We start from the raw sequence: 11,971 nt of genomic DNA on the forward strand, positions 1-11,971 counted from the left end.
AGTACTTTAAACATCAGTGTATAAAAAAAAACATCGGTACCGCTGCAATTAATATTTTATGACGCATGCGCTAACAGTAGAGTGTCTTCCTGTAAGGTCTAACAAGGTTGGAGACATTTTTACAGGAATTATTATTATACCCTCCTCCATACAAAACATTTTAAACCACTTTTGTATTCTTAGGTTTGTGTAGATTCATTCAGACCACAGGTTTACATTAGGGTTTAAAAAACGGAGCTTTTTACCTTTTTCTTTTGCAGGTCTTCATTGTGTTCTTTGCTTCCTTGATTTGGTAACGGATTTTCCATGTGTGCAACCTCATATTTATACCCAGGGAAACGATAAATAGTTAGAAGCACTAATCGAGTTCCATTGAGAATTCCGTTAGTATAAAGATAAATAGATTGTTTCTTTGGGTTATACGTTCGTTTGTAATCTCTCGTACAGTATGAAGCGTGCCAATAATTCTGGAGGACAGAACTATGTTACCCTGTAAAATGTAATGAAACCAGGAGAAGTAGTAACGGACGTGATGATGATATCGGATTGTCCTCCTGTTTCCAGAACCATCAGGAAAACTTTGAGGTTTTGTCTTTCTGGCTCTCCAACACATACTACCTGCTCAACTGCCTCAAACAGTACAGTGGAGAAGAAGTGAGTGTAATTGTTATTGTAAGTCCGCTTAGAAACATCGTTCGAAAGCTAAAACCGTATTCTCTTATCGATAGGAGTTTATGAAGCACAATACACCTCGGCAGAATAAGAACTGCCTGCAGAACTTTGACCTTTCAGATCACAGACAGGTCTTGAGCGATCTTGCCATTCAAATCCATCACCAGTTTATCAATGTGATGGAGGATGCCCTATTCCCTATGATCGGTATGTTACTGGTTGTTTCTTCCTTTTTCTTTTTCTCTTCGTTTTGTTTAAAAGTTAACACTTGCGGAGGTGCTGTTTTATCTTTTTCAGCAACATAAATGCAGGTCCTCTGCCAAATCTGGTATTAATCAAAGCATAAACGGTACTGTCCAATTATGCATTCTTTTGTGTGATGCGGTGCCTGTCTTTCTCACTCCAGTCCATGGGATGCTGGAGCACGAGAGTCTGCAGGGCATCTCAAGTATGAAACCTACAGGTTTCCGTAAACGCTCCAACAGCATGCTGGGAGACGGGCTCAGAGAGGGCGAGGGCCAGAGCTACAGCATCTCCTCCATCCTGCAGCTGCTGAGCGACTTCCACAGCTGCATGTCCCAGCAGGGCATGGATCAGCAGCTGCAGGGACAAGCCTTCCGCCAGCTCTTCTACCTGATTGGAGCCACCTCGCTCAACAGCATCCTCCTCCGCAAGGATCTCTGCTCCTGCCGCAAGGGCATGCAGATCAGGTGAGTGGGATCAGGAAGGAGATAATAACTGCGTAGGGCTGCAGTCAAAATTATTAATAATCGGACGTTTGGCGTGTCTGTTGCAGTGCGGTATTTAAAACTATAATGTGTGAAACACTGAGCAGACAAACTTTAAAAGGAGATTATTAGTTTTCAAAATGATTTTATTTCACTATAATCCTGTACCAGTTCTTGGGCAATAATCCTTTTTACCCAGTACTATGTGCCTCTTTGGGATAGTGTTCAGATGCCATATTGACATAAACTGCATTTATCAGGGAAAAACTATTTTATAAAAGCCAAGTAAAGCCTAATATATATTTAAGCCAACCCCTAACAGGTGTAATATCAGTTACTTGGAAGAGTGGCTGAGGGATAAAGGTCTTCAGGCCTACAATGTTATGGAGACTCTGGGGCCGCTGTCCCAGGCTGCCTGGCTCCTACAGGTGAACAAAACCACTGACGATGATGCAGCTGAGATCCAGCAAAGATGCCACGAGCTCTCACCGGTTCAGGTGCAACAGCAATCCTCACAATCCTCCATTCTCATGGCTATTGATTTGCTGCTTATGCTTCCTCAACTTTCCTTCCTGCCTTTTCAGATCGTGAAGATCCTCAACTCGTACACTCCCATCGACGACTTTGAAAAGCGAGTTGCGCCGTCTTTTGTGCGGAAAGTTCAGGCAAGTTCTCTTCTGATTGATCATGTGACCACGTTTTCCAGTCACTGTTGCTAGTTTAGTATTATTTTTCATTTATTTCATATTAAGTAGGATTGGTGTAATCAGTACTGATTGTGACTAGGCTGTTTGGTCCATTTTCTGTTTGGGCTTCTGTTTTGTAACAGGCGCTGCTACAGGAACGTGAGGGCTCGAATCAGTTGATGATGGACGGACAGTATCGCTTCCAGGTTACTTTCCCGTTCTGTCACACCACACAAGCTCTGGAGCTCCTACAGGTGCCCAACAGCCTCCACCTGAGCTTTGTCACCCGCATATGAGCCCTGACCCGGACCTCGGACTGACTCTTCAGCATTGACCTTCGTCCGTTATCAACATGCTTTTTATGAACTAATCACCATTTTTAATTCACACATGAAATTGTTGGTTATTTGTCTGTCACATTATTTTAGACTCGGTGCCATATGACAAAATGTTACACGTGATTTTTTTTTTTTTTTTTTTTGCTGACTCTTTGAAGTATGTTTGTGTTTTATATCTATGTAATTGTATTTCTCTGGACCATTTCCAGCAGCTAATTGCTCATAAATGAACAAAATGTACACTGTGTTGGCAAAAGTTTGTGGACACCTATCCATCACACCTATATGTGCTTTGTTGAACATTCCATTCCAGATTAATTCCCCCTTTTACTCATAATAACCTCTATTCTTCTGGGAAGGCTTTCCACTAGATTTTGGAGCGTCACTGTGGAGATTTGTATTCATTCTTTTTTTTTTTTTTTTTTTTTTTTTTGTGGTTGTTGCGGCCAAAAGTGCATGTGATTTTGCTGCGGCTTTTTTCCAAAAATTTGCACGGAATTGTTCCGCACGCTCTTTCACGGTGATGTTTGTCGGTAAACGAGACCTTTTAGCTGTACCCACGTTCGACTCGCGTGAACCGAAGACGACGCGCCCAAACCTGTGGAAAATCTGAGCTCATTTTGAAAAATTGCGAGCTCCTCTGAATATTGCTTGATTTTGTGTTCGCTTTCTGTGATCGCAAAATCCCGGAGAGACTGATTAGTGAGTTCAAGTCACTCCCGTTCTTCCATTCCGTCCTTGGCAAACCGTGTCTCCACGAAGCGCGCTTTGTGCACGGGTGCATTGTCATGCGAGAACAGGTTTGCTCCTCTCACAAATTGCAATGCTACAGTGTCCACATACTTTTGACTATGGAGTGTATTATTATTATTATTATTATTATTATTATTATTATTATTATTATATGATGTATTATTATTATTACATTCACTTGAACCATTTCGAACCACATGCACGTGTTAGACACTGAGTGTATTACATTATTTATAAACCAATTTTTGGCTAATAAAATAATTTGCACAGTGTATGGAATAAACTGCTTGAATCCTTTCCCTACCTGTCACCATGGCAACGCATAAATATTCATCACGTCTCAGTAAATAATCTGATAATCTGTGTGAAAGGCGTTGTTGCGACAGTTATAATCTAAAGCAATACAGGTGAATCATGGCTTGTGAGCATCTTTCAGTGCCCTGAGTACAGTTTATTGATTTCATTCTGGGCGTTAAAAGGCGAGCGCGAGCGCCTCACAGGAGGCTGGAAACTGGGCATCCTTCCCGTGACGTCACATCAGCTGCATCCGCGCTCGAGCATCCATCCTGTCCATAAGGCTCCCTCGATCCCGTTCGGAAACTAATACTAAATAATAGGCGAATACTACGAATAACGCGCTTTGCTCGGGTAAGCATCTCATACAGGGGGTGAGAAAAGATGGCTGCCCAGGAAGTGCAGCCGAGTGAGACCATAGCGAAGCTGAAATCCGAGTCAGAGACGCTGAAGACGAAGCTGGAGGACGAGCGGGCCAAGCTGCATGATGTGGAGCGTGAGTATAGAGCAGACAAGCGGGCCTGAAAACATCACACAGCTGGAACAGTTCACGCCTTTGTCTGTCTGTCTGCCTGTCTGTTTGTTTGTTTGTTTGTTTGTTTTTCTAAAATAAAAAATTAGTGACAAAGAATGCTTCGATGGAAAGAAAACCGTCTTTTCACAGGCCATAATATAATGAGGCTGTGAGTTATTTATAGCTCCTGTTTTACAATACAGTGAGCAATGTACACGTAATAACCCCTCTAAGACTGTACATAATGGCAGGAGATGTTATAATACTATATAGCACTGTGTGTGTGTGTGTGTGTGTGTGTATATATATATATATATATATATATATATATATATATATATATATATACACACACACACACACACATAGTATATATCCGGCTGTAACTGTACTCTCTATAGTCTAGTGTTTAGTACAATATGTATATTGTATATATGTATTTACAATATGTAAATATTATAATGAGTAATGTGCTTGGAAACACAAAACAAAACAATAGGATCTCTCATAGAATTTGAAATGGTTATAATGGAAACTGTAATGGTCCCTGTGGGTGTCTACTGGTAATTTGTTGCCTTCTATTGGTGGCATGTTCTGTCTCGTGGATACTATGAAGAACCAATATGGAACATGTTTGAGCAGCTGATTGCTCATAAATGAACAAAATGTACATTGTATTGGCAAAAGTTCATGGATTCCGGACCATCATGTAAATATGTGCTTTGCTGAAGGCACGTATTCCAGGTTGATTCACTCTTTGCTGTGTTAATGACCTCTACTCTTCTGAGAAGGCTTTTGCAATAGATTTTGGAGTGTGGCTGTGGGGAGTTTAATGATTATAATGGGGATTGGAAAATGTAATGGGGTCTCTGAGTCTCTACTGGTAATTTGTTGCATTACCAAGTGGATACCATTAAGGACCAGTAATGGGAACGGTTTTTATAGTTAGCTGATGGTTTGTAGTGGAAACCATCAGAATTTCTGTGATGGTTTCTGTTGTTTGTTTGTTTGGGGGATGTTTTAGGTTTATGAACTGTATGTGTTCATCTTTGACGACATTCCGCCAATAGAGAACCTTTTTTTGTTCCACCATAAATTGTCAAATAATGCGTGCACAGAAATATATATATATATATATATATATATATATATATATATATATATATATATATATATATATATAATGTTTAGTTGTATAAACTGCAATGGCTAACCCTATTACAGAATCCAAATAAAATTACCAAAATAATTTGGTTTTAAATATATACAGTGATATTTGCTTTACAGCATTTTTGCGCAGTGCTGTAGATTTTTTAATACCAATAACATAATAGTGTACCTCTCAAACAGGCTGATTTGTCTTCACATAACTTGTTGACAATCATTCTGCATGCCCAATATAATAATACAAACAAAGCATAAAGTTCTTTTTTTTTTTTTTGTAAAGTCAAATTGTGAGGCTGAATGTGTCATTTAAGGGTGTCATTTAAGACTTTTGCATTATTAACTTATTTTAAGTAATAATAATTCTACATTTAAGCCAACCCTGTTTCTGAAACCTGTTTACTGTGTTAAAGAAAGAGAAAAAAAAACAGTAAGTTGCAAGATAAACAGGATCTTTCATCGTCAAGACCCTTTCTAACAGCATGTCCAAGTGAAAAGTATGTCCTAAGTATACAACCAAGCAACCCTGTAACAAACAACTAAGTAACCCTCTAACAGACAATCAAGCAACCCTGTAACATACAACTAAGCAACCCTGTAACAAACAACTAACCCTGTAACATACAACTAAGCAACCCTGTAACAAACAACTAACCCTGTAACATACAACTAAGCTATCCTGTAACAAACAACCAAGCTACCTTGTAACAAACAACTAAGTAACCCTGTAACAAACAACTAAGTAACCCTGTAACAAACAAGCAAGCTACCCTGTAAGAAACAACTAAGTAACCCTCTAATAGACAATCAAGCAACCCTGTAACATACAACTAAGCAACCCTGTAACAAACAACTAAGCTACCCTGTAACAAACAACTAAGTAACCCTGTAACATACAACTAAGTAACCCTGTAGCATACAACTAAGTAACTCTGTAACAAACAACCAAGCAACCCTGTAAAAAACAAGTTGCTTTTGGTACTCTAATGGTGGAATGTTCCACCCATCATCTAAAGCCTTGTAACATTATGGTCACACAGAATATTACTGTACACTCTTTATACATAATATTATTTTCCTAAGCTTAGTCATGAGTGTGCTTAGTGACGTTTGAGTCTGTGTAGAGCCTAATAATATTTAGGCAGCAGGTTTTCAAGCTCATTTCTATTAAGAGAAGAGGAAAATATAGCCCATTAAACACCTGCTTCCTTCCCCAGTGCACCAGGTGGCAGAGAAGGTGGAGTCTCTCGGCCAGTTTGTCATGAAGACAAGGAGAACTCTGAAAGGACACGGCAATAAAGTGCTTTGCATGGACTGGTGTAAAGACAAGAGGAGAATTGTGAGCTCGTCCCAGGTACAATAATAAATCCTATTCCAATGCCTTACTCCCCATATGGCATGAATGAATGGCTTCTACACGCTATGTAGTGCATTATAGGGTCCCACAGGAAGCCATTTAGGAGGCTTGCTCAACAGGAAGTGTCATTATCAGCAGGCTAATTGCTGTAGCCTGACTGCAAGTTGAGAGCTGTCGTGATCCTTCAATCACTTCTGCAAACAAAAAGACCTATTACATGACTGTCTTTTTTAATGCTTTCAGAATATCTATACATTATGTACTCTTTTTGTTCCCTAGGATGGAAAGGTGATTGTGTGGGATGCATTTACAACCAACAAGGTATATGAATTACACCAATTGACTCATCAATAATAATAAATCTTTATATATATATATATATATATATATGTTTTTAAAAATATTAAAAAGCTTATAGTGTCATTTAGGACAGATTATTGTACGGCCCCAGATGTTTAGCTGCTTACTTTTTCGGGTTTCCCCCCCATAGGAGCATGCAGTGACCATGCCATGTACATGGGTGATGGCCTGTGCGTATGCCCCATCTGGATGTGCGGTAGCGTGTGGGTGAGGACCTGATTGTTGTCATTTTAGACGTTACAAAAAGAGATTTATTTTAAAGCGTTAGAGTTCCATCAGGGTCGTAATTGTGAAGATAAGTAGCCGAGATATCTCCTTGTTTTAAGTTGTGTAGCCTTCTAAAGAGAGCTATTTGTGTTTCGCAGTGGTCTTGACAACAAGTGTTCTGTGTACCCACTCTCCCTGGATAAGAACGAGAATCTGGCAGCGAAGAAGAAGTCCGTGGCAATGCACACCAATTACTTGTCTGCCTGCAGCTTCACCAACTCAGACATGCAGGTCCACAATATTAGTCTTTTTCTTTGTTTTTTGAATTCTAAATGAAAATGGATCTGTAGATCTTATGTAAAGGACGCTATACTTATAGCTGGCTGCATCAAATCGGCATCTTAAACATGCCGGATAGGACGGTATGTCGTCTCGTAGGACGTACCGAAATCCGTATTTGTTGTGAGTTGGTTTTCTACATGTAGGTAATTGCGATGGCTCTTTATTTCAGATCCTGACATCGAGTGGTGATGGAACGTGTGCATTGTGGGATGTGGAAAGTGGACAGCTGCTCCAGAGTTTCCATGGTCATGCAGCTGATGTGCTTTGCCTGGACCTCGCTCCATCTGAGACCGGCAACACCTTTGTCTCTGGGGTCAGAATCACATCAGAACTCTTACTGTGTTCTCTCTCTCGCTCTCTCGCTCTCGCTCGCTCTCTCTCAGAAGTACTATTGTGATTGCGCAATGACCCCTTTTTTTTTCTTCTTCTTTTTTTTTTCATTTTCTTAACAACATCTCAGGGCTGTGATAAGAAGGCAAATGTATGGGACATGCGCTCAGGACAGTGCATCCAGTCATTTGAGACCCACGAGTCAGATATTAACAGTGTGCGGTGAGTTCACCTTCTCGCACACCATTTTGAGCTATTCGTTAGGATTAACAGACTGGTCTGATTTTGTTTTTGTTTTTGTTTTTGTGAAGGAAAGTATTCACACTGCTTCTATATTCTGAAAGCAAGCTTTTTTCTTTTCTTTTTTTCTTTTTTTTTTGCTATAGATACTATCCGAGTGGGGACGCATTTGCCTCTGGCTCAGATGATGCTACTGTGAGTTTTCTCCTTTTATTGTTCCCCCATTACAGTCTAACTGCATGAGCATACTCGGAGAGTGAGTGCGAACGGTAAGGGAGGCAAAGAAGACCTCAAAATTAGAACTGCACAGTCAGTACTTTTACACGGACAACAATAATACGATATGAACCCGATTAAGGCGATACTCTGATTAAGAAACTAGCATGTAAACAGCGATTACTGATGACCTTAATCCGACTAAAGTCATACTCGAAGTAAACACGAATGGAATTAAGACGTGTGGAGTATCCCTGTTTTAGTCGTGTTATCGACGTGTATTACAGACACGTACACACCTTAATCACACTACTAACATCGTGTAGGAGTTTTCACAGAGTTTTCAGTCTTGTTAGACGTTACAGGAAGAAGCTCATTGCTCTTATTATCTCCAGAAAATGCTTCAAATGAATATAAATTGCAGAATAATTGCACGACTTAACAAACAAATGTCTTAATATTCCTTAAGGAGAACCAATCATTCTGATTGTTAGGACGCTTTTGCAGCTTTATCAGTCTGATTTGTTTTCATCAGTGCCGTCTGTACGACCTGAGGGCCGATAGAGAAGTGGCCATTTATTCCAAAGAGAGCATCATATTTGGAGCTTCCAGTGTAGACTTCTCTCTCAGTGGTAAGTGTTGCCTTTTACACCCTTGCACTAAACAGCACGTATACTGGAAGCGTACACAACCTTTTCTAGAGAAAGTGTATAATATGGAAATATGATCTAATTTTACATCCGTGACATCACAAAATGAAGTCAAATGAAAAGCTTTTCACCGATTATTCCAAACAGGTCTCACAGAAGTGTAGGATTTTTCTACATATCCCCATTATGTTCGGTGCAGGTGTTGTCATTTGACTCACCCTCGCATTCACACAACCTACAGTCTAGCGTTGATGTACTCTACATTGTGTCTCGCAGGCAGACTGCTATTTGGCGGCTACAACGACTACACCATCAACGTGTGGGACGTCCTAAAGGGGACCCGCGTATCCATTTTGTTCGGGCACGAGAACAGAGTCAGTACCCTTCGCGTCTCTCCAGACGGGACAGCGTTCTGCTCGGGGTCCTGGGACCACACTTTACGGGTAAAGATTCTCATTGTGCTAGAATTGGACTGAAATTCAGACTCTTGAGTAAGGATAAAAGAATACTTAGACCTAAATGTTGTAGCTGTTATTGCTACAACAAACGAGTAACCTTTCTTTATAAAAATTCAATTCTATTTGTAATATATTTTCAGGCGGTTTTCACACTTTTCCTTTGCCCTTGCAGGTCTGGGCTTGAACAGCAGCTTGCATTGCCTGCTAGGTTCTCTCCGGCGTTGACGTCAACAGCGACATTCACTAGAACAACTATTAACATAACGTGTTGGGTTCATAAGAAATGCACAGTAGAGTAGAACAGGGTTGAAGAGAGACTGTAGTCTATCCAGACAAGAGCACAATGTTAATTAGATTTTTTTATTTTTTATTTTAAATGTATACAGAACCAAAACTTGTCCGCAATCACTAGCTCTGTCTGAAATCATCTACCATGAGCTGTTTATACTTAAACAGTAAATACTTCTCGCTTATACATGAAGTGCATGCAGGTTATAAAGAAGACTATAAATAATGGGGTATCATTCTACTTCACACTCCTTCTCTGGCTTCATATGTCACCTGATTCAACTATGAGTGAATAAACAGGCATGTGCTTGTTGGAATAAGTTCATATATAAATAGCAGCAAGCAATTGTGAGGAAGTTTTCATATATTTACAATTTAAAGTGGCAGTTGCCTGTTTTTTTGTTTGTTTGTTTGTTTGTTTTTGTTGCTTTTTTTCATTTTATTTTAACGAACATGAATATACTAAGGACATATATAAAATGGCAAGGTAATACGTGGAAGTATTAGATTTCGGCTACGACTACGCTCTTCTTCCATAGGACACTTCATATCCAGCCCTCTTCTTACAAACTCCTGTGATTGGCCGTTTTTGTTAGGTTTATGTCTAGACCAAAAACAAACAAATTAATTCATTTAATGAAATCCAGCATAAGTCGTTAAACATATCTAAATTGTAAATGTATCTCTGTCTTGTGATAATGTCTTGGAAACACAGACGGTAAGCTGAACTGCACTTACCGCCGTGTAGCTCGATGTAGGAGGCGTGTGTGTTCATTTACAATTTTAGATTCTAGTCTAAAATAGCAACGCAGCCTGCTGGAAGAGCAGAGGTTTCTGTGCAGATTGTTCATATAATATGCAAACAATCCCTACTCAGTTATCATGTGCTCTTTGACATATATTGATCTGAAGTAATACTTGCACTATAGGAACAGTTACTACTGTAGCGAAATGTATATATCATATTTGTCCACAATAATAATAGTGTCATCATTAAAGATAAATAAATGGGTTTTACATATCGAGAAATATGTGATGTATATGTTGTTGTTGTTGTTGTTGTTTGCCATGTTTTATTTGTAATATCAGGTAGGGGGAATTCACTTGCTGTATATTGGAGCAGTTTGTCTAAGCTTTCTTGCAAAACAAAAAAAAAAAAACACAAAAAAAACCATTTATGACATTCTCAAGGTTTTGACTATCTACATGTGAAGGGAAATGTTTATATTATCATATTGTGAAAATGTATGGATTACCCTTTTGTTAAAATTTGCCGTTTTTAACAACATGTTTGGGAATTTGAGGCACATATCTTATTGGGTGGTTAGCACGTTCGCCTCACACCTCCAGGGTCGGGGGTTCGATTCCCACCGTGGCCCTGTGTGTGTGGAGTTCGCATGTTCTCCCCGTGCTGCGGGGGTTTCTTCCGGGTACTCCGGTTTCCTCCCCCAGTCCAAAGACATGCATGGTAGGCTGATTGGCATGTCCAAAGTGTCTGTAGTGTATGAATGGGTGTGAGAGTGTGTGCGTGATTGTGCCCTGTGATGGATTGGCACCCTGTCCAGGGTGTACCCCGCCTTGTGCCCGATGCTCCCTGGGATAGGCTCCAGGTTTCCCCGTGACCCTGAAAAGGATTAAGTGGTATAGAAGATGGATGGATGGATGGATCTTATTGGGTTAGGACTCCGATATTCATCTTCAACACATTCTGATGCTGTATGAAGACAGTAGTGTGTACTACATATTAAGATGTTGGTCTAAGTAGCATGTTTCAGTAGCATAATTCGTTTCAATACAGGATTTTTTTATTTATTTAAAAAAACACACCAACATCAATCTCTACAATTATATCACATTATACACTAAGTAAAAATAGAATAAGCAGGATATCTTATTCTCCTGCTTTATTAAAACACCATTTAATACACATCAAATCCATCAGTGCAAACATAGTTGTGGGATGTTGCATGTATACATTCATACATCCATTATATCTCTTCACTTTTCCACTCTCCACTCCGCTCAGTGTATTTTGAGACGGAATTACAAACATATGCTATACGGTCAAAAGTTTGTGGACACCTGAATGTCACAATCATAGTGTACTGTATGTGTCTGTTAAACATCCAGCTCCGGATTTAGTTAACTCTTTGCTGTTATAATAAGCTCCACTCTTCTGGGAAGACTTTCCACTAGATGTTGGGGCGTGACTGTGGGGATTTGTGATCATTCAGCCACAAGAGCATTAGTGAGAACAGGCACTGATGTCGGGTGAGGAGGTCTGGGGTGCGGTCGGTGTTCCAGTTCATCCCAAATGTGTTCAGTGGGGTTGAGGTCAGGGCTCTGTGCAGGACACTCGTGTTCTTCCACTCCA

At 39.9% G+C, this 11,971-nt stretch overlaps 2 protein-coding genes across 2 annotated transcripts in view; both read left to right on the forward strand.

The window, feature by feature from the left end:
- Positions 1 to 3,449, forward strand: part of myo5c (myosin VC) — a 28,659-nt gene extending 25,210 nt beyond the window's left edge. Inside the window, exons 36-41 of the mRNA XM_017486123.3 lie at positions 565 to 654; positions 729 to 879; positions 1,079 to 1,382; positions 1,723 to 1,897; positions 1,985 to 2,065; positions 2,230 to 3,449. Coding sequence (XP_017341612.1) covers positions 565 to 654; positions 729 to 879; positions 1,079 to 1,382; positions 1,723 to 1,897; positions 1,985 to 2,065; positions 2,230 to 2,382 — 954 coding nt within the window. The 3' untranslated portion in view covers positions 2,383 to 3,449. The remainder of the gene's footprint in view (positions 1 to 564; positions 655 to 728; positions 880 to 1,078; positions 1,383 to 1,722; positions 1,898 to 1,984; positions 2,066 to 2,229) is intronic.
- A 275-nt stretch (positions 3,450 to 3,724) lies between these two features.
- On the forward strand, positions 3,725 to 10,617 carry gnb5a (guanine nucleotide binding protein (G protein), beta 5a). The gene is made up of 11 exons (XM_017484731.3): positions 3,725 to 3,967; positions 6,367 to 6,503; positions 6,786 to 6,827; positions 6,997 to 7,073; positions 7,232 to 7,364; positions 7,585 to 7,728; positions 7,876 to 7,967; positions 8,132 to 8,180; positions 8,737 to 8,833; positions 9,128 to 9,294; positions 9,482 to 10,617. The coding sequence occupies exons 1-11, from the start codon at positions 3,856 to 3,858 to the stop codon at positions 9,491 to 9,493; spliced, it is 1,062 nt and encodes a 353-aa protein (XP_017340220.1). The 5' UTR covers positions 3,725 to 3,855; the 3' UTR covers positions 9,494 to 10,617.
- Positions 10,618 to 11,971: the final 1,354 nt, after the last annotated feature.

The sequence above is a fragment of the Ictalurus punctatus genome, chromosome 14, assembly GCF_001660625.3.
Source record: "Ictalurus punctatus breed USDA103 chromosome 14, Coco_2.0, whole genome shotgun sequence".
Lineage (NCBI taxonomy): Eukaryota > Metazoa > Chordata > Actinopteri > Siluriformes > Ictaluridae > Ictalurus > Ictalurus punctatus.